At 52.6% G+C, this 19,928-nt stretch overlaps 1 protein-coding gene across 4 annotated transcripts in view; it reads left to right on the top strand.

Annotated features, from left to right (window-relative positions):
• Positions 1–19,928, top strand: part of CTNNBIP1 (catenin beta interacting protein 1) — a 65,483-nt gene that overhangs the window by 22,903 nt on the left and 22,652 nt on the right. For 2 of the 4 annotated variants that reach the window (XM_025401098.1, XM_025401076.1), the window contains exons 2-4: positions 12,098–12,182; positions 17,911–18,030; positions 18,747–18,837. In XM_025401098.1, coding sequence (XP_025256883.1) covers positions 17,935–18,030; positions 18,747–18,837 — 187 coding nt within the window. In that variant the 5' untranslated portion in view covers positions 12,098–12,182; positions 17,911–17,934. Of the gene's footprint in view, positions 1–5,636; positions 5,663–11,917; positions 11,948–12,097; positions 12,183–17,910; positions 18,031–18,746; positions 18,838–19,928 lie in introns of those variants that run through there. The other 2 variants (XM_025401108.1, XM_025401087.1) reach the window with 2 other exon arrangements.

The following is a 19,928-nucleotide window of genomic DNA, read 5'->3' as shown; positions in this document are numbered from 1 at the left end:
GTTGGAGTACAGTGGCATGATCTTGGCTCACTGCAGCCTCAACCTCCTGGGCTCAAGCACTTTTCTCACCTCAGTAGCTGGGACTACAGACTCATCACACCATGCACAACTGTTTTTTGTTTTTTTTGTTTTTTTTTGTTTTTAATTTTATAGAGATGATGTCTTACCATGTTGCCCAGGCTGGTCTGAAACTCTTCCTGGGCTCAAGCAATACTCCTACCTCAGCCTCCAAAAGCATTGGGATTACAGGCATGAGCCACTGCGCCCGGGCCATATTTTCTTTCTTTTTTTTTTTTTTTTTTTGAGATGGAGTCTCGCTCAGTCGCCCAGGCTGGAGTGCGGTGGCCCGATCTCGGCTCACTGCAAGCTCCGCCTCCCGGGTTCACGCCATTCTCCCGCCTCAGCCTCCCAAGTAGCTGAGACTACAGGCGCCCGCCACCACGCCCGGCTAGTTTTTTGTATTTTTAGTAGAGACGGGGTTTCACCATGTTAGCCAGGATGGTCTCGATCTCCTGACCTCGAGATCCGCCCGCCTCGGCCTCCCGAAGTGCTGGGATTACAGGCGTGAGCCACCGCGCCCGGCCATATTTTCTTTTTAAAAATTAAAAAGAAATATTTTCTTTATTTCTTTAATATTTTCTTTTTAAAAATTAAGGCCGGGCGCGGTGGCTCAAGCCTGTAATCCCAGCACTTCGGGAGGCCGAGGCGGGCGGATCTCGAGGTCAGGAGATCGAGATCATCCTGGCTAACATGGTGAAACCCCGTCTCTACTAAAAATACAAAAAACTAGCCGGGCGTGGTGGCGGGCGCCTGTAGTCTCAGCTACTTGGGAGGCTGAGGCGGGAGAATGGCGAGAACCCGGGAGGCGGAGCTTGCAGTGAGCCGAGATCACGCCACTGCACTCCAGCCTGGGAGACACAGCGAGACTCCGTCTCAAAAAAAAAAAAAAAAAAAAAATTACTTAGCCGGGTGTGGTGGCTCAAGCCTGTAATCCCAGCACTTTGGGAGGCCGAGGCAGGTGGATCACTTGAGGTCAGGATTTCAAGACCAGCCTAGCCAACATGATGAAACCCTGTCTTTACTAAGAATATAAAAATTAGCTGGGTATGGTGGCAGGTGCCTGTAATCCCAGCTATTGGGAGGCTGAGGCAGGATAATCACTTGAACCTGGGAGTCGGAAGTTACAGTGAGCCGAGATTGCATCACTGCACTCCAACCTGGGTGACAATGTGAGACTCCGTCTCAAAAAAAATTAATTAATTAATATGTATTGGTATATAATCACTGTAAGCTTTATCTTATTTTCTAATTGATCTCTGATTGGCAGTGGGTTGGACTCTAGCTGTTTTTCTTTTTCCTGTAAGGTGGATTTTTCTTTTTCTTTTTCTTTTTTTTTTTTTCTTGAGACGGAGTCGTGCTCTATCGCCTGGTTGGAGTGCAGTGGCGAGATCTCAGCTCACTGCAGCCTCCACCTCCTGGGTTCAAGCAATTCTCCCGCCCAGCCTCTCGAGTAGCTGGGACTACAGGCGTGCACCACCATGCCCAGATAATTTTTGTAATTTTAGTAGAGACAGGGTTTTACTGTGTTGGCGATCTCTTGACCTCCTGATATGCCCGCCTCCGCCTCCCAAAGTGCTGGGATTACAGGCGTGAGCCACCGGGCCCGGCCCGGATTTTTCTTTTAATTTCAGTTAAAATGGATAATGCGTCTGTCAACTCCTGAGCCAGAAGGGGCAGTTAAGAGAGAGGGAAAGCACGGCTTTGGATCCAGGCTTACCACTTATTACTCCATGGCCTCAGGCAGGATACTTCTCTGAGCCTCAGCTGTGTCATCCATAAAATGGGAATAATTCCTACCTTGCAGGCTTGTGAGGGCTGACTGACTCTGCCACTCTGTGCCTGGGCTTAGAAAATGCTGTGGTGACAACAGTAATTATTGTTCTTCCGTGGTATCACCTGGCTTCAGGGAGCAGGAAGGAGCTTTGCATCAGGTTTGAATTGGGGTTGGTGACCTCAAGACACATTCCCCACCCCAGGCTTATCCCCTAAGAATGGGGCTGTGGTCTGCAAATGCCATGCCTCACTAGGAGGCCTGTTTTGCCCTAGCTTTGCTGGTGGAGTGCAGTTCGGGAATACTGAGCGTGGCTCTGGATGGAGGAGGCTGCGACGTGGAATTTATTAATTAAGGCGGTTGCTCCTGAGGCCTGAGAGTCTGGGAGGTTGTTGCAGTTTAATTACTGAGAGTGGAGCATGTGGAAATTCCCTCTGGCACTCCCTTTTTTGATGTCGCTAGAGGACCTGAGGTGCTACCGTGTGTGGGACTCTAGCAGGAGCTTCGTGGCAGATCCCTGCCTCCTGTCCCCCTCGCTGGCTCAGTGTGACTTTTTACCCATGTACTTGTATACTGGAGAGCAACAGGGCAGAGTGGTTGAGGCCTTGGACAGTCTGGGTTCCATCCTGATCCGATACGGACTAGCTGGGCGATGACAGGTGAGTGATGTCACCCCTGTGCACCGTGGCATGCTCATGTGTAAAGCCCTGTAGGGACATGTGTGGCGAAGACTGAATGAAGACAAATGAAGACAAATGGTGCAAGGCACAGAGTAAGCCAGAGTACGTGTCAGCTACTTCTTTAAAGTAGTGCTCTCAACCTGGCGATTTTGTCCCCCATGGGACACGGCAACGTCAGAAGATATATTTGATTGTCATAACTGGAGGTGGCTGCTACTGGCATCTAGTGGGTGGAGGCCAGGAATGCCTCTCAGCTTCTACAATGTGCAGACAGCCCTCTAGCAAAAATGCACCCAGTCTGAAATGTCAGCAGCACCCTGCTGAGAAGTGTCCCCAGTGATTCGGGGCAGCCCTCGGACTGTGGAAGTAAGGTCCCCTCCTGGCTCTCCATCCCTTATCATTCCTTGGAGCCAGCTGGGGACTGACGGGCAGCTGGGAGAGAAGAGACAAAAAGCTGAGGGTATTAAAAGCCTTTGTGGCCCGGCGCGGTGACTTACGCCTGTAATCCCAGCACTTTGGGAGGTCGAGGTGGGCAGATCACGAGGTCAGGAGATGGAGACCATCCTGACTAACACTGTGAAACCGTGTCTCTACTAAAAAATACAAAAAATTAGCTGGGCGTGGTTGTGGGCACCTGTAGTCCCAGCTACTCGGGAGGCTGAGGCAGGAGAATGGCGTGAACCCAGGAGGCGGAGCTTGCAGTGAGCCGAGATTGTGCCACTGCACTCCAGCCTGGGCGACAGAGCGAGACTCCATCTTAAAAAAAAAAAAAGCCTTTGATTTCTTACTGTTTATTTTTACTCCCATCCCCATCCTGCAACAAAAAGCATTTACTTACATGGTCTGTGTCATCTTCTCATCTTATTAGTATGGTTTCTAGGATTTATTGAACCCTTGCACTGGGCCAAGTGGCTTTTTTTTTTTCTCTCCAAGATGGAGTTTCACTCTTGTTGCCCAAGCTGGAGTGCAGTGGCGCCATCTTGGCTCACCACAACCTCTGCCTCCCGGATTCAAGCGATTCTCCTGCCTCAGCCTCCCAAGTAGCTGGGATAACAGGAATGCACCACCATGCCGGGCTAATTTTGTATTTTTAGTTAGAGACAGGGTTTGTCCATGTTGGTCAGGCTGGTCTCGAACTCCCAATCTCAGGTGATCCACCCACCTCGGCCTCCCAAAGTGCTGGGATTACAGGTGTGAGCCATCGCACCTGGCCTCGTTTTTGCTTCTTTTTTTTTTTTTTTTTTTAAGAGACAGGGTCTTGCTCTGTTACCTAGGCTGGAGTTCAGTGGCACGATCACTGCTCACTGTAGCCTCGACCTCCCAGGCTCAAGTGATCCTCCCACCTCAGCCTCCGGAATAACTGACTGCAAGTGCACGCCACCGCATCTAGCTAGCTTTTGTATTTTTTGTAGAGACAGAGTCTCACTATGTGCCCAGGCTTCAAGTGCTTTCTTTGTATGTTATCTCATTTTCAAACCTGCCCTTGAGGTAGGTGCTGTTATCACCCGCTTTCTACAGAAAAGGAAACCAAAGCTCAGAGACGGAAAAACCTCTCAAAGTCTAAAATTCAGCTCGTGATTGTCCCCCAAAATTGTTCCACCTGCTTCTCCCCAGCTCAGTTGATAGGAATGTCGACCTTCAGCCACTTAGCCTGAAAACCCGGGAGCCGCCACCATTGCCCCCACACCCCACAGTGCGCTCCCTGGTGATCCTGTTGTCTGCCTGTGCCACGAGTCCCCAGCTGGCCACCTTGAACCCTCACCCTCTGCTGCTGCCCCCTCACCTGAGACACCAGCAGATCTGCCTGGATTCCTGCCACAGCCTCTGCTCTGGCCCTGGGCCTGTCTCCATTCAGGTCGTCCTCCTGGACCCTGAGTCAGACCAGCCATTCTTCTGCTCCCAGCTCCCAGCTACCCTTGTAACACAGGCCCTGTCCCCTCCTCTGCTTGGGCCTGTTCCCCTGCAGCCCCACCCCAGTGCTGGCCTCCAGCCACCCCTGTGCCCCCATCACAGGGCCTCAGTCCAGCTCTGCTCCCAGACTCCCTCCCTCACTGTCTTCCTCTCTTTGCTCAGGAAGGGCCTGTCGCCCACCCCCACACTCCTGTTCCCATTCACCCTGGGGCTGGCCCCAGCCACTGTCTTTTTCCTGTGTGCTAGGGATTTCCCCGTCATTCGTGTTTTATTGTCTGCCCTCCCCTCTCTCTAGGATGTACATAGGCATTTGGGGCTGGTTTTTCTCTGATACATTCCAGTTCATAGAAAATGCTCCTCGTCCTCCCACGACGGCACCTTCCTCTTCCTCAAGGTTCCTTGGGCAGCTGACTCTGAACCAGTGACCAGGCCCCCTTGGCTCCCACACCTTGTCCTGGACTTGACATGCTAGATAAAAGCTTTGCCTGTGGATCTGGGTGGCTCTGGGCAGCCTGAGTCTTCCTTTCAGATCCTGATTTCTGGTGGGAGGCCTGGGACTGGGCAACCCTCGAGGATTAAGGCCTGGCCGTCTTCCCTCCTCCCTTGAGCTGTGCGGCCTACAGTGGTGCTCTGCCCCAAGGGCTGCTGTGGCCTCTGGAGAAAGCCTGGCTGGCTGCTGGCTGATCTCTCCCTCCCTGCTGTGGGCTGGGGAGTGTGCCTGGAGCCATTCCCAGGAGAGGGCATCCAGTTTACTGAGCTTAGCTGGTCCTCGCCTCTGGCCCAGTCCCATCGCCCCTGCTCACTGCCCAGCAGCTGTTGGGTCCCTTGCACCCCTGCTCTGCCTACAGGCCCAACCACAGGCAATCTGCTGGCCCAGGTGCCTTCCCCCTTCCCACAGGAGCCTTTTCTGTGCCTCTGCCTCACTCCCCCTTTCCTCTGCTCTCTGCCCTCCTCCTCCTTCCCCATGGATTCCCTCCCTCCCGCCCACAGCATCTTCAGACTCCCCTCTCCCCACCTTCTTCCTCCTTGACTTTTCTGGTGGTGACCTCCCCTGAGCTCCCCCTGCACCGTTAAGTCAGCCAACCCACCTGGAGGAGGCAAAGCCGAGGTTAAGACTCACCTGAAGCTGACCACAGCTCTCAGGCAGAGCAAGTGGGGGCCAGGGCACCCAGGCAAGGACAGGCAAGATTCTGCCCTTCCTTTCCCCCTTGCAGGGACTTGACAACGGTGACAGCACTGGGTGAGTACTGAGTTCCAGGAGGACCATGAGGAGGGAGGGAAGGGGTCTCTAGGCAGAGGAAGAAGGGCAGAAGCCGCTCATCCTCCCTGCTGTCCTTGCGGGCCTGCCATGCCACACACCAGGTGCTGGATCACGCTGGCAAGGGGTTATTACAGCTACTGAAGCAGCCCCTGTGCTGTTGAAGCACGTGCCTGGGGGGCAGTCCCATGCTTAGTGAGGGCTGTGATGGGGACAGGAGCCTGTGGGGCCTGAGTGGGCAAGGCCCATGGGGTGGGGCAGGTGGACCTCTCCCCTGCCCTGCTCTGCCTCCTTCTTAGAAAACCCACTGGTTCCTGCCTCTCGGGAGCAGCTCTCACTGTCCTTCCTCCCTCTCTGCTCTGCACCTGGGCTTGTGAGGTCCTGCCTGTGGTGCCCCACCTGCCCTCCCACACACCTCACACAGGGCTTCACATGAATCCTCCCAGACTCCGGTCTTCTTGGGAGACCACTCTACCTAAGTCATCTCCTGACCAGGGCCCGATGCCCCCTGCTTGGCAGGTTGGACTTCCTGCCAGACAGAGGCTTCCCCTGGTCCCTGACCTACCCTCCTGTGCTGTCTCGCTGCTGCCACCCAGGTACCCGTTGTTCCTGACCGCTCTGGCTCTGTGTGCCCACAGAAGGTGCCCCCTGCCCTGCGGCTGCCTCACACGTGTTTTCTTCCTGAGGCCCCCCATTCTCACTCCAGGCCAAGTAGCCCCCAGAAGTGCCCCTGATGTTTCCCGGAACTAGCTTGTCACCGTGTTTCGATTCTGGCCCCCGAACCTGCTGCACATGTTCACCGTAGTGCTGACTTGATCCCGAGGGCACATGGACTTTTGCCATTCCTGTGCTTTTGTACCTCCGGGGCTTCTCAGTCCCAGCTGTCCAACCTGTCCTTTGGGGCCTCACCCTGGGCATGTGCCAGGCCTCTCCCCACAGCCACAGCCACAACCACAGCACTCTTACACTCCTCCTGGCCCTTCTCTACCCAACCAAGCCCCTGCCTGGTTGCTCCCGCTCCCCTCCTGCTCCCCGCTGCTCCACCCCAGCCTCTTCTCCATGGGCTTTTCTTTCTTTTCTTTCTTTCCTTCCTTTCCTTCCTTTCTTTCCTTTCTTTCTTTCCTTTCTTTCCTTCCTTCCTTTCTTTCCTTACTTTCTTTCCTTCCTTTCCTTTCCTTCCTTTCCTTCTTTTCTTTCTTTTCTTTCTTTCTTTTCTGAGACGGAGTCTCGCACTGTCGCCCAGGCTGGGCACTATCTCGGCTCACTGCGAGCCCCACCTCTTGGGTTCATGCCATTCTCCTGCCTCCGCCTCGCGAGTAGCTGGGACTACAGGTGCCCGCCACCATGCCCGGCTAATTTTTTGTATTTTTAGTAGAGACGGGGTTTCACCATGTCAGCTAGGATGGTCTCGATCTCCTGACCTCGTGATCCACCTGCCTCGGCCTCCCAAATGCTGGGATTACAGGCATGAGCCACCACACCTCCCCCACAGTGGTCTTTTCAAGCTGAAGCTTGACTTCCTTCTGCTGAAACACCTCTTCCCCTCCCCCTGAGTGCCCCTATGGTCCAGCTCTAACTTGGCCTAAGCCACATATCTTCCTGCTTCGGGGCCTTCCTACGCGTATGCCACCCCTACCAACTCCTTCTCCTCCTCCGGGCTCCCAGCCGCACATCCCCAAGGCGACTCAAACTTAACCTTCATTTTCTTTGTCTCAGTGTCTGAGATCATTGATCTAGGTGACTTGATTGGTGTCTGTCTCCCCGCTCACTGGAAGCCCCTCATCACATGTGAGCCATGGCTGTTTTGCTCACCTGTGTATTCTCAATGCCTGCCGTAGAATAGATGCTCAGTAATTGTTCGCTGAACATCTGTGTCTTGTGCCTTCTCCTTTCCTCTACCAGCAACTCCTGTTCCTCCTTCAAGGCCCAGCTCCAGTGACTTCTCCCCGGAGCCGTCAGCAGCTAGCCTCTCCCCTGCCGTCTTGCAGAGCTTACTAGACCCCTTTGCTCTGCCACTTACTATGCTGGCTTAAGGCCCTGGGTCTTCTTTCCTCAGGGGCAGATGCTTGGCACAGTACATGATACGTGGTTGGCATTCTAGGAGGGTTTGTGTCTTGACCTAACATACCTTTTTGGCTCATTATCATGTATTATTTGTGTGGTTTTCTCTTTGCCTTGTGTTGTGTGGTTTCCTCAGCCACTCAGTCAACTCCTGGAATGCAGGTTCAGTGTCACCACCCCAATTCTGTACTTTGTGCTCCCCAAGCCTGGTTCAGGGCAGTGTGTACCTAGAAAAGTTTCAGTAAATCCTTCTTGAGTTAGTGTCTACTTAAGGTTGTGGAACCCTTGGCAGTTTGAGAAGCATCTTGACCTTTTTCTCATTCTGGACCAGCTGTATCATTTGCAGAGCTCAGTGCAAGCCCCCTTGTTCAGAAATGATTAAAAATTTCAAGGCCAGGGCCCAGCATGGTGGCTCATGCCTGTAATCCCAGCACTTTGGGAGATTGAGGTGGGCGGATCACCTGAGGTCAGGAGTTTGAGACTAGCCTGGCCAACATGGTGAAATCCCTCTCTACTTAAAATTTAAAAAATAGCCAGGCATGGTGGCAGGCACCTGTAATCCCAGCTACTCGGGAGGCTGAGGCAGGAGAATCGCTTGAACCCGGGAGGCGGAGGTTGCAGTGAGCTGAGATCGTGCTATTGCATTCCAGCCTGGGCAATAAGAGCGAAACTCGGTTCTCAGGGGAAAAAAAAAAAAAATTCAAGGCTGGGTGTGGTGGCTCATGCCTGTAATGGGAGGCCAAGGTGGGAGGATTGCTTGAACCCAGGAGTTCAAGACCACCCTAGGCACCATAATGAGAACCTGTCACTATAAAAAATGTAAAAATTAGCCGGGTATGGTGGTGCGTGCCTGTGGTTCAGCCATGCAGGAGGCTGAGGTGGGTGGATTGCTTGAGCCAGGGAGCTCAAGGCTGCAGTGAGCCATGATTGCGCCGCTGTACTGTGGCTGGGGCAACAGAGCAAGACCCTCTCTCTCAAAAGAAAAAAAAAAGAATTTCAAGACGGTGAGAGCAGAACAGTAAACCAAGCATGGGGCCCTCCTGAATACAGGCCCTGTGTGACTGTCCAGGCCTCAGGCCCATGAAGCCAGCCCTAGTCTCACCTCCACTGAGGGAAGACGTGGTAGAGGTGACAATCTGTCACCTTTCTACAGGTGATGAAATGAAGTGCACAGAAGAGCAGTCACTGGCCTTGCTTTACACAACCAATCAGTGGCAGAGCAGAACTGAAAACTGAATCCAGTTATTGGAGCGTGCTTACTGTCTTACATGGACCCTGGGGCCCAGGGGCCTTGAGCCTCAGTTTCTTCCTCTGTAAACTGGGAACATTGACCTGACTATAAAAATGACAAACATAGGTGATTATTAAAAAGTCAGGAAACAGTAGATGCTGGCGAGGCTGTGGAGAAATAGGAACGCTTTCACACTGTTGGTAGTAGCGTGAATTAGTTCAACCATTGTGGAGGACAGTGTGGCGATTCCTCAAGGATCTAGAACCAGAAATACCACTTGACCCAGCAGTCCCATTACTGAGTATACACCCAAAGGATTATAAATCATTCAGCTATAAAGACATATGCATACTTATGTTTACTGCAGCACTATTTACAATAGCAAAGACTTGGAACCAACCCAAATGCCTATCAGTGATAGACTGGATAAAGAATGTGGCACAGGCCGGGCGCGGTGGCTCAAGCCTGTAATCCCAGCACTTTGGGAGGCCGAGACGGGCGGATCACGAGGTCAGGAGATCGAGACCATCCTGGCTAACACGGTGAAACCCTGTCTCTACTAAAAAATACAAAAAACTAGCCAGGCGAGGTGGCAGGCGCCTGTAGTCCCAGCTACTCGGGAGGCTGAGGCAGGAGAATGGCGTAAACCCGGGAGGCGGAGCTTGCAGTGAGCTGAGATCCGGCCACTGCACTCCAGCCTGGGCCACAGAGCGAGACTCTGTCTCAAAAAAAACAAAAAGAATGTGGCACATATACACCATGGAATACTGTGCAGCCATAAAAAAGAATGAGATCGTGTCCTTTCCAGGGACATGGATGAAGCGGGAAGCCATCATTCTCGGCAAACTAACACAGGAACAGAAAACCAAACATTGTATGTTCTCACTCATAAGTGGAAGTTGAACAATAACAAATGGACACAGGGAGGGGAACAGCACATACTAGGGCCTGTTGGGGGCCTGGGGGCAAGGGGAGGGAGAGCATTGAGACAAATACCTAATGCATGCAAAGCTTAAAACCTAGGTGACAGGTTGATAGGTACCCAAACCGCCATGGCACATGTATACATACCTGTGTAACAAACCTGCACATTCTGCACAGGTATCCTGGAACTTAAAGTAAAAAATAAATAAATAAATAAATAAATATTTTAAAACGGCAAGTATGCTGCTGTTTGGTTAGCAAAAAATAAAATAAAAAATTGAATGACAAATAGAACAGCTGTCCGTGAATCCTTGGACAGTCCCTGTCCTTTGACCCCTTCCCTTGAAGTCAGGAATACAACGTTCCCCTCTGCTTCTTGGAAGGGTCTGAGCCCTGTAGACAGGAGTGATAATTGGCTGTTGTGGTAGTAGAAGAAATTAAAGCCCTTCAGAAGTAGGGGAAGATTCTCTTTTCATCTCTTTTTGAAAGAATGTGGGGACTTGGGTGGAAAGTTCCCCAGGGTTCCTTGATATTTTGGTGCTTTGATATCTAGAGGAATAAAAGAGCAATTAATTGCTATAAATGGCCTGTTCCTGTAGGGTTAGTCTGATGGTGGAGGGGGTGGCAGTGGTGGGTGACAGCTCTTCTATCCCAGGGCCATTGCTGGTTAAAGGGACACAGAGAACAGAGAGTCAGAGGTTTACAGCGATGTCTGACTTTAGGGGAGGCTTTTGAAATCCCGCTTTCTATGGAAACCACATCTTCCTTAGGTCATCGAGCAACTTTCTTTTCAGCATTCATTGAAGACAGTGGTTTCCAAGCTGTCATTGGCCCCGCACCTCTCTCAGAACCAGTTTCTCGACGTGTTCTCTGGCAACCTTTCCCCCACTACAAGGCTGACAGCTGAGAGCCCTGTGGTTGTAGAAGAGTGGTTAGTAAAAGTGGGTGTAAAAGCACCCACTTTTTAATTTTTTTGAGATGGAGTCTCACACTGTTGCCCAGGCTGGAGTGCAGTGGCGTGATGTCAGCTCACTGCAACCTCTGCCTCCCGGGTTCAACCGATTGTCCTGCCTCAGCCTCCTGAGTAGCTGGGATTACAGGCGCCCGCCACCACACCTGGCTAATTTTTTGTATTTTTAGTAGAGACAGGGTTTCACTGTGTTGGCCAGGCTGGTCTCGAACGCCTGACCTTGTGATCCACCTGTCTCGGCCTCCCAAAGTGCTGGGATTACAGGCGTGAGCCACCACGCCCGGCAAAAGTACCCATTTTTTACAGAACATGTGGTTGTCTACCACATTAATATATAACCACATACCTGTGCCCTCACCATTCATTGGGATGATTGATATGTGCCTCGGAGGTGCAAGGCACTGGGTCGTGCACCCCAGCAGAGCAGGTGGCACAGCTGGAGTGGGTGGGTAAGGCTCCCATTGCCCCTCGCAGCCTCCTGCTTCTCCTGTGTCTCCGCCCCCTCAGCAGTCCATGCTCCTGCTCCATTAACCTGTGCAGGTGACCTGAACGATGAGCTCGTGTGTGGGAGGCAGAAGAAAAGAAGGCAGTGTTCTCAGATTCCTGCCAGAGGTGTACTGGGGGCATGTAGACATGCGGCTAGGCTGTAGGTCTGCGAACAAGCTGCAACTGTGCTTTTCATGTGTTTTTAGCATGTGTCTGTGTTAGTTGATGTTTATGTACACAACTGTAGGTGTTCACCAAGCACACAGACACATATATATGCACTGAACACAGAGGCTGCGGGGTGCTGAGCTACCTGTGCCTTGCTTGTCATGTTAGATTTGGTAGGTGGGGCATTCTCTCGTGCAGGTGCGGGACTTGGGCATCAGCTGTCCTGGAGTGATGCATTCTGGTCCACAGTGTCTCTGAACACAGCGTCTCAATCAGACTTGGTGACTAAGCCAAGGGGAGCAGGGTGTGTGGTGTTGAGCGGACTGACCTGCTTCGGCCGGAAATGCCAGGCCAGCCGAGCTGCCGTCAGCACCTTATTTATCCCAGAGGCGTGGGTACGGGTTTCCTGGGCTTGCCAGACACACAGGTATTTCAGGACTGCGGCAGAGCCCGACTCCACGAGCTTCCCGCCAGCAGTTGTGCATCCTCAGCGTGGGGCGTGTGCTCCAGACCAAGCCCTGGCAGCTGCCTGGGCCCTCCTGACTCCTCCCATGACCCACGTTCTGTGTTTCCGCAGGGCGGCACCTTCCTACTTCTGCCCGGCCACAGCCCTCCCCTCACAGTTGAGCACCTGTTTGCCTGAAGTCAATTTCCAGAAGCAGGTAAGGCCCCCAGGGGAAGGACTCTGTAATGTGGCCATATGGTAGTGTGGGGTGGGGGGTGAGGAGTTGTCTTGGACGCCAGGCTCCAGGGCTGATCATGAAGTTAGCTCATCTGTTACCTTTCACCATGAGCCCTAATGGTGCTCATTTCTCCAGATGTGTTGGTTCTTCTGGAGAATGTTAGGGTGCTGCTGATTTCTTTTAGGCTAAGACATGTGCAGATTCTGGATAATATTTCATATAAGCTCTAGGAACCACCAATTCTGTGGCGTTGTGTTTTTTGCAATGTAAACATCATGAAAATGTAAATTGTATGTTTTTAAATGTATTAGAATCTATCGCAGTGTGTTTTAAAATGGGCAAAACAAAAGATGAGTGCAGGGGCTGGAGGCAGCTCGTGTGTCTAAGGGAGCAGCTTTGCTGCCTGGCCTCGCCTGAGCTGACTTGACATCTTCCTAGCAGGTGCAAGACCACCCTGGGTATAAGTGGATATTCTAACATAGATAAATGTGGATGTTCAACAGCATTAGCTTCCAGTTTAAAAATAAAAAGGAGTGCAGGTGGCTGTGTTTGTATTCAGGGCCACTCGTGCCTGTCAAAGTGAGGCCAGGTTTCAAAGCTCTTTATTAGAATGAGCTGCATTTTCCAGACAGAGACCCATACAGGGAGCCACAGCCGTCCAGCCTCCAACTGCCACATGTGACTTTCAGCAGTCTTGTTCTCCAGGTTCCTCTTGTACTACGTCCTAATTCTTCTAAAGTGAGATCAACTGCTTAAAAGCTGGAGATTACATGGTGGTCGAGATTAGGTCCCTGCAAAGGCTGGGAAGGAGTGTGGTATCTGAGCGTGCCTCTTACAGATGCCCTTGGGTGTCTCCCTGAGAATGTGGTGTGGCCTGTGAAGCCAAGGCCAGTTCTCCTGTTGTGTGTACCTTTCACAGTGGTCGGGAGCCACTTCCTCACCATCCTTTCCTGACCAGCCAAGCTTCCTTCAACAGAGAGCAGCTCCAAACCGTGTGTGTGTGTGTTTGTGTGTGTGTGTGTGTGTGTGTGTGTAGCAGGAGTGTGTCTCTATCTAAATTGAAGATATGTACCTTAATGTCTCTTCATTGTGTTTGCCCCAATCAGATGTCATTTTCTGGGATGGCACCCACTTTTTGCAGAATGTGTGGTTGTCTACTACATAATATAACCACAGACCTGTCCCCTCACCATTAATTTGGATAGTTAATACTTGCCTGTTGTTTCTTTTCTGTTTTATTGTTTTTGTTTTTGTTTTTTGAGACGGAGTCTCACTCTGTTGCTCAGGCTGGAGTGCAATGGCGTGATCTTGGCTCCAGGCAACTTCCGCCTCCCAGGTTCAAGCGATTCTCCTGCCTCAGCCTCCGAGTAGCTGGGATTACAGGCGCCTGCCACCATGCCCAGCTAATTTTTTGTAGAGACTGGATTTCACCATGTTGGCCAGGCTAGTCTCAAACTCTTAACCTCAGGTGATCTGCCCGCCTCGGCCTCCCAAAGTGCTAGGATTATAGGCGTGAGCCACTGTGCCTGGCCTGTTTCTTTTCATTTTCCTTTTTTTGGCTCACCTCTGACTTGGGCGGCTAACAGAAATTTTCTTAGGATTTGGAGTGGAAGCTGCCCCATTTTAGACGCTGGAATGTTTATGGGAATAGCCAAGAAACCATAATTGAGAACCATCATTACTTTGGTTCTCACGTTCAAGGACTGGATGAATAATTAGTGTGTCTAATTTAGTTGCAGTTTTAGTTTATGTAATTTAAACATAGTCTAATGGAGACCAGTTTTTGATCCCTGCAGGGGAAAATAAGATTTCTCAAGTGAAATGAACCTGATGCTTGTCAGAATTGTGATAAAAATTTAATAGCACGTTTGCTTGTATAGGTGACAGAGACATACTTTAATATATTCATAGCATACCATGACTGAAATGTCTATATTGTTTGGGTTGATTATGATTTATTCTCTCCAATTACGAGTTTGCTCCACACTGACACCCTTACTGCAGATGAGGAGAGAATTATGTAAGCCAGTCACGGTGTTTCTGTTTGGGTTGGAATGGGAAGGTTGGGAACATGTGCTCCTGGCTGCGTTTCTGCTTCAGATCCAGCCCTGAGTGTGCCCTCTTGTTAGGCAGCAGGGCGGAATCAGCTCAAACTAGAGCTGGAAGAATTCTCCATGACCACACTTTTTAGAAAAGACAAGTCAAGGGTCTTCTCTGAAGCAAGAAGAACTGTCTCTTCCAGGGAAGTGAATTGAAGCAGGAGTAACCTGGCTCCAAAATGCAGGCACCAGTGACACCACAGGCCCATAGCTGGGCAGCCCAAGCCCTAGGAATCCCAGCGTGAGGCGCTGCACCAGCCGGGAAGACGGGGCGGCACCTATCAGTGCGAGCTGTTCATAGATAGCTTGTTGGAGAGGGCAACATTCTGTAAAGCTGGCCCCATGGAGGTGGTCTGTGATGGAAGCAGTCTGATACGGAACTGACGCTCCTCTGGGAAGCACCTACTGTGTACCCGGACCACTGGCTCCTGTGTGGATGCGGCAGCAAAAACCAGACACCAATCCTTACCTGGGCAGGGCTGGATCTCTGAATGAACAAATAGCTCTCTGGGACCCGGGGCTGGAGTGTGGTTTGTGATAGTAGGATTGGAATAGGGAGAGCCAGAGCAGGAGTGATCTGCTTCCCACATTGGCTAAAGACTGGTGGGCTTAAACCGCGTGGTCTGGAGCCCTGGGAGAACCTGCTGGGAGTGGGGAGGAAGCAATGCTGGTGCTTTTGTGTGTGGCGACACCTAGTGGCCAGCTCCTTGTATTTCACCCTGTCTCTCACCAGGAGAGAGCAAATGAAAACTAGCCCTTAGGCACAGGACAGAATTGGAAGGTTTTACTCCTGGAAGTCCTAACTCCCAGCTCAAAGGCTTTCTGGAGCATTTAAGATGTTCTTTGGAGAACACCATAGCCCAAGGCACACTACTTTGGAAGTGTGAGTCCTTTGTAAAAGCTAAATTTGGTTATGGGAGACTGGGTTAGGTACTTTGGTCTGTTAACACAATGACATTTGGGCCTAGATGGGTGTGGATATTGCAGAGTGGGAGAAGCTCAGACACCACAGGCTCTCTCACTATATTCCATTTAGCTAAGCGGACAGTATTTATTAAGTGCCTGCCAAGTGCTAGGCTCCCAGAAGACAGGAGTGAGCACAGCAGAGGGGGCCCTGGCCTTGCAGTAGGCAGGGGAGAGAGACAATAAGCAAGTTCTCCAACAGGGCACTTTCAGAAAATCAGGACAGGTGGGCATGGTGGCTCATGCCTGTTAATTCCAATATTTTCGGAGGCCGAGGCAGGAGGATTGCTTGAGGCCGGGAGTTTGAGACCAACCTGGCTGGGCAACATAGCAAGACCTCTACAAAAAAATTTAAAAGTGGCAGGGTGTTGTGGCGTGCTCCTGTGATCCCAGCTACTTAGGAGACTGAGGCAGGAGGATCACTTGAGCCTAGGAGTTCAGGGCTGCAGTGAGTTCTGATCGTACCACTGTACTCCTGGGCACCAGAGCAACTGTCAGGGAAGCTTCCCTAGGAAGGTGCCTTTACACCAAGACACAGGATGGAAAGAAGCCAGTTCCTGGCTAAGGGGACACCCAGTACAAAGGCTGCCAGAGGGAAGGAGCTTCTCAGCATGTTCTAGAATGGCCGAGCGCCAGGAAGGCAGAGCAAGGGGAAGAGGAAGAAGACGCAGGCTGGGGAGGGAGGCAGGGCTGACAGCGGAGCCCTCGCAGGGTCCTGGCAAGGATTGTGAAATGCATTCTAAGGTAGGTTTAAGTAGGGAGTGATGTCATCTGTTTTGGGGAGGATGAGCCCAGGAGTTTGAGACCAGCCTGGGCAACATAGCAAGACTTTTTCTACAGAAAAAAATTTTAAAAATGAGCCAAGCGTGGTGATGTGCACCTGTGATCCTAGCTACTCAGGAGGCTGAGTTGGGAGGATTGCTAAAGCCCAGCAGGTCGATGCTGCAGTGAGCTATGATCACGCCACTGCACTCCAGTCTGGGCGACAGAGGGAGACCCTGTGTCAAAAAAAAAAAAAAAAAAAAAAAAAATCATAGATCATTCTGGCTGTTGTGTAGAGAAAAGGACAAGAAATGAAGTGGGGGGATCATGAGGAGGTCACATAGTAACCCAGATCCACACCCAGGTTTGGGGTACAAGGTTCACCCCATGAGGCTGTGTAGAGCCCAGCTCCAGACCCGCAGTGCTCCACATCTAGTGAAGTGAAAGGAAGTGAGAATGGGTCAGTGTGAGGAGTAATGCCCCAGAACAGAGCTTCCCTGCTCAGCTGCACAGGAAGTTACGGCCTTCCCCACGCTGGGGTGCACCCTGGCCCTGGGGAGTGGCTGGGGGTCCCTCTCATCAGAGACCACTCCTGGGGCAGTTTACTCCTCTTTCCTAGCTCCCAGTTACCACGTAGGCTGTTTTCTGAGCCCAGGAGGAGGTGGAAGAGGAGCAAACATCAGAGTAAGAGAGTCTGTGCTATAGGGATTTAGCAGAAGTTGCTGGAAAGAGACCTGTGCCACATCAAGCATGCAGCTGCTATTAGCTTATTGTGTGCACTTTTAGGGCGAGGGCCCCATTAGCTTATGGGGAATGAGCAGTTGACAAGTACCTACAGGGAGGCTGCTGCCCAGGCTCTGGCACATTGCTGAGGCTGCCCTCTGCACAGAGAGCCACCCTGCCTGGGAAAGCCCGTTGGTCCAGGGCTTGCTGGTCCTGGAGGGACGGATGGTGCAAGGAGTGTTCTTGGCTCTCCAGCTTGGTTCTGTGGTTCCCCGAGCGCAGTTCCTTGGCACCAGGGCTGATAAGGCTCCACCCCAGCAGCTGCTGTGTTATTTCTGACTCATCCAGGAGTTACCAGTGTGTAACCCAAGCCCCTCCATACCCAGCTTCCTCTCCTCCAGCTCCTCCTGGAGGGAGGGGGCTCTGGACATCTCTCCTGGGGCTTTCTACAGGTTAGGTCCCTGCTGCACGTGGACACGCTGCTGGCCTTCCCAGCTGCCTGCAGGAGCTACCCTCTGACAGGTGGGGTGGGTTTGTGAGGGCTGAGGTAGCAAGCCCTACAGCCCTGGGCCACTGTCTTTCCATCGAGGGACCTCTTGGAGTCCAGCCCAGGAGCCACAACCCTGGCCTCTTAAACTTGTCAGGGGCTTTTGCCGAGGGAGCCGTCTCAGTGTTTGGGGGCTGGGCAATGATCGCACGGTTTCTTGAGCCAAAGACCCTAACCAGCTGCCTCTGATCCCATCACTTTTTTGCCCCTTGTGGAAGTTGCTTCTTCTGAAAACCTGGAACATTTGGGGCTTCATGCACCACGTGTCTTAGGGCTTATAGCAGGAGCTTTGCTCTGGGGTGACTGGCAGGCAGAAATAACCAGCAGTTCAGTCATCTCAGTTTCCCTGGACCCAGCAGCTCCATGCACAGAGGAAGCAGGCAGGCCAGCCCCTGCAGCACGTGCTGGAGAACAGAGCTGCTCAGTCCAGCTGGCTGGGATCAGCGTGGGTGAGGGAGGAACCCTGTACCTCGCCACCTGCCCCACGCTCCCAGAAGGGAGACTGTGGGTGGAAAGGGGCTCCTGGGAGGAGTGAGGATCACTAGCAGGTGTCAGTGTCCCAGTATGTCACATCCTGATCTCTTCCCTTTTGATGCTGTTGCTTGCTCTGCAGGAGTCCCCAGAGCCGGGCAGGGGGATGAACCGCGAGGGAGCTCCCGGGAAGAGTCCGGAGGAGATGTACATTCAGCAGAAGGTCCGAGTGCTGCTCATGCTGCGGAAGATGGGATCAAACGTGAGTGCCTGCGGGATGTCAGGCAGTGGGCCCCCAGGGAGGGGCTCCCAGGGAGGGGCCCTGCTGGGCTGTTGTGGGGCGGAGCCACTGCAGCTGCCTCCTGCGGAGCCACGGGCTGAGGAGGGGCCGCTGGGCCTATGGCTTGGCTCTAGGGCTGCTTCCGGCCCCCCAGGCACAGAGCCTAGCGCTTCGAGTTCTAGGGGCACTGCTGGGCAGTCTGCCCACCCCCATGCCGGGTTGGGGCCAGACGGGTGAGAGCCTCAAGGCCCTGACCTTCTTTTTCTCCCCCTCGCAACCCCGAAAGTCTTCTCTCCCAGGGGGGCAGCTCAGGGACAACTTGGCAGGACAGGAGCTGAGACGGCAGCAGGCATGCGGGTACAGGGGTATTTCTCAAAAAGAGCGGAGGGACATGAAATCGCCCCTCAGCCTTCTGGGCAGGACCTATGTCTTCCACTGACCTGTACTAGACCATACCCTAATCTCAGATTCAGTCTGAGTGGCAAGGCCTTTGGACCCCTGGACCAAGTTTAAGCAGGGTGGGAGCGGGGTGTGCTGGCCCTGAAAGCAAAGGGGTCAAATCTCAGGAACAGAGGCCTGAGGAGCAAAGGAGGACGCACCATCCAGGAACCAAGCAGGCCTGGGCGGTGCCTCTAGGGGTGCAGGTGCCTTTCAGGGAACAGGTGCATGCTGCCCCTCACCACAGCTCTCTCCTGCAGCTGACAGCCAGCGAGGAGGAGTTCCTGCGCACCTATGCAGGGGTGGTCAACAGCCAGCTCAGCCAGCTGCCTCCGCACTCCATTGACCAGGGTGAGTCGGCGGCAGAGGGGCTGGGGCAGTGGCTTCCCTTAGAAAGTGTAGCTCCAGCCCTTTTTGATAGGTGATCCATGAGACCCAGGACTGCCTAGGAGGGGCTACAGCTCCCTCCACCCACAGAGCTGAGCCAGGGAGCCTCCGGAGCCTCCCACCTGATCCCATCTCCTTCCTCAGGTGGGAGCCAAAGACTCTACCAGACAAATGGCAGGAAGAGGCAGGAAATGGAGATGTCTGGGTGCCCTCATAACTGCAGAGACTGCTTATTGCATTTCCTTAACCTTTGGCCTGACCCCTACCCACCCAGCACCCTGTCCAGGAGAGAGAAACTGCCCTTGTGTGCTAGGACAATGCTGTCACTGTTGTCCTGAGCACATTGTAGGTGGTGTGGTGCTGGCTGTGGCCAGGAGGAATGTGCCAAAGGCCTGATGTCTCTGTGCACCTGAGGGAGTTCTATCTTTTTTGGGTGACCTCAACCAATCAGCATGGTAGCAGGCAGGGTGTGAGTTGTGTAGCAAGCACCATTGCTTCATTCTATTGTGGGTAGCTACAATTTGTATTATTAATGCTTCCACTTAACAGGCAAGGAAACTGGGATTTGGGAGCAGTAAGTCACTTGGCCATGCAGCTAGCTGGTTACTGGGAGTCCCAGGATGTGCACCTGTGCCTGAGGAGCGCTTCGCTGTCTGCCATCTTGCCCATGACCCACATGGCTACTGGACAGCTCCATGTCCCTTGGCTGCTTAGCAAGGTTCTTCTTCTCTAAAAGGCTTATCATGACATGGAGGCCCAGTATTCTGACCAGCATCTCCATAGAGTCCTTTCCTTTTATTCTCTTTATGCTTTGTTGGAATGACTGGCCATGAAATATTGCAACCTGTGGCATGTCCAGACACGAGCGGGCGCCCAGAAGCAGAGTGCTGACGGCTGCGTTTGCTGTGCTATGAAGCTGGCATGCGGGGCCTGACCTAGATCACCAGCCAACCCTTGTTCTCCTGGATATCTTAGGGCTCTGCCCTGGCACACGGGCCTGTTCCCAAGCGCCAATGCTGGGTGTGACCTGGCTTGTGCACCCAACTCAGCAGAAA

Source organism: Theropithecus gelada, chromosome 1, assembly GCF_003255815.1.
Source record: "Theropithecus gelada isolate Dixy chromosome 1, Tgel_1.0, whole genome shotgun sequence".
Lineage (NCBI taxonomy): Eukaryota > Metazoa > Chordata > Mammalia > Primates > Cercopithecidae > Theropithecus > Theropithecus gelada.
Note: the sequence above shows the minus strand (reverse complement) of the source record. Positions and strands in the feature narration are given on the sequence as shown.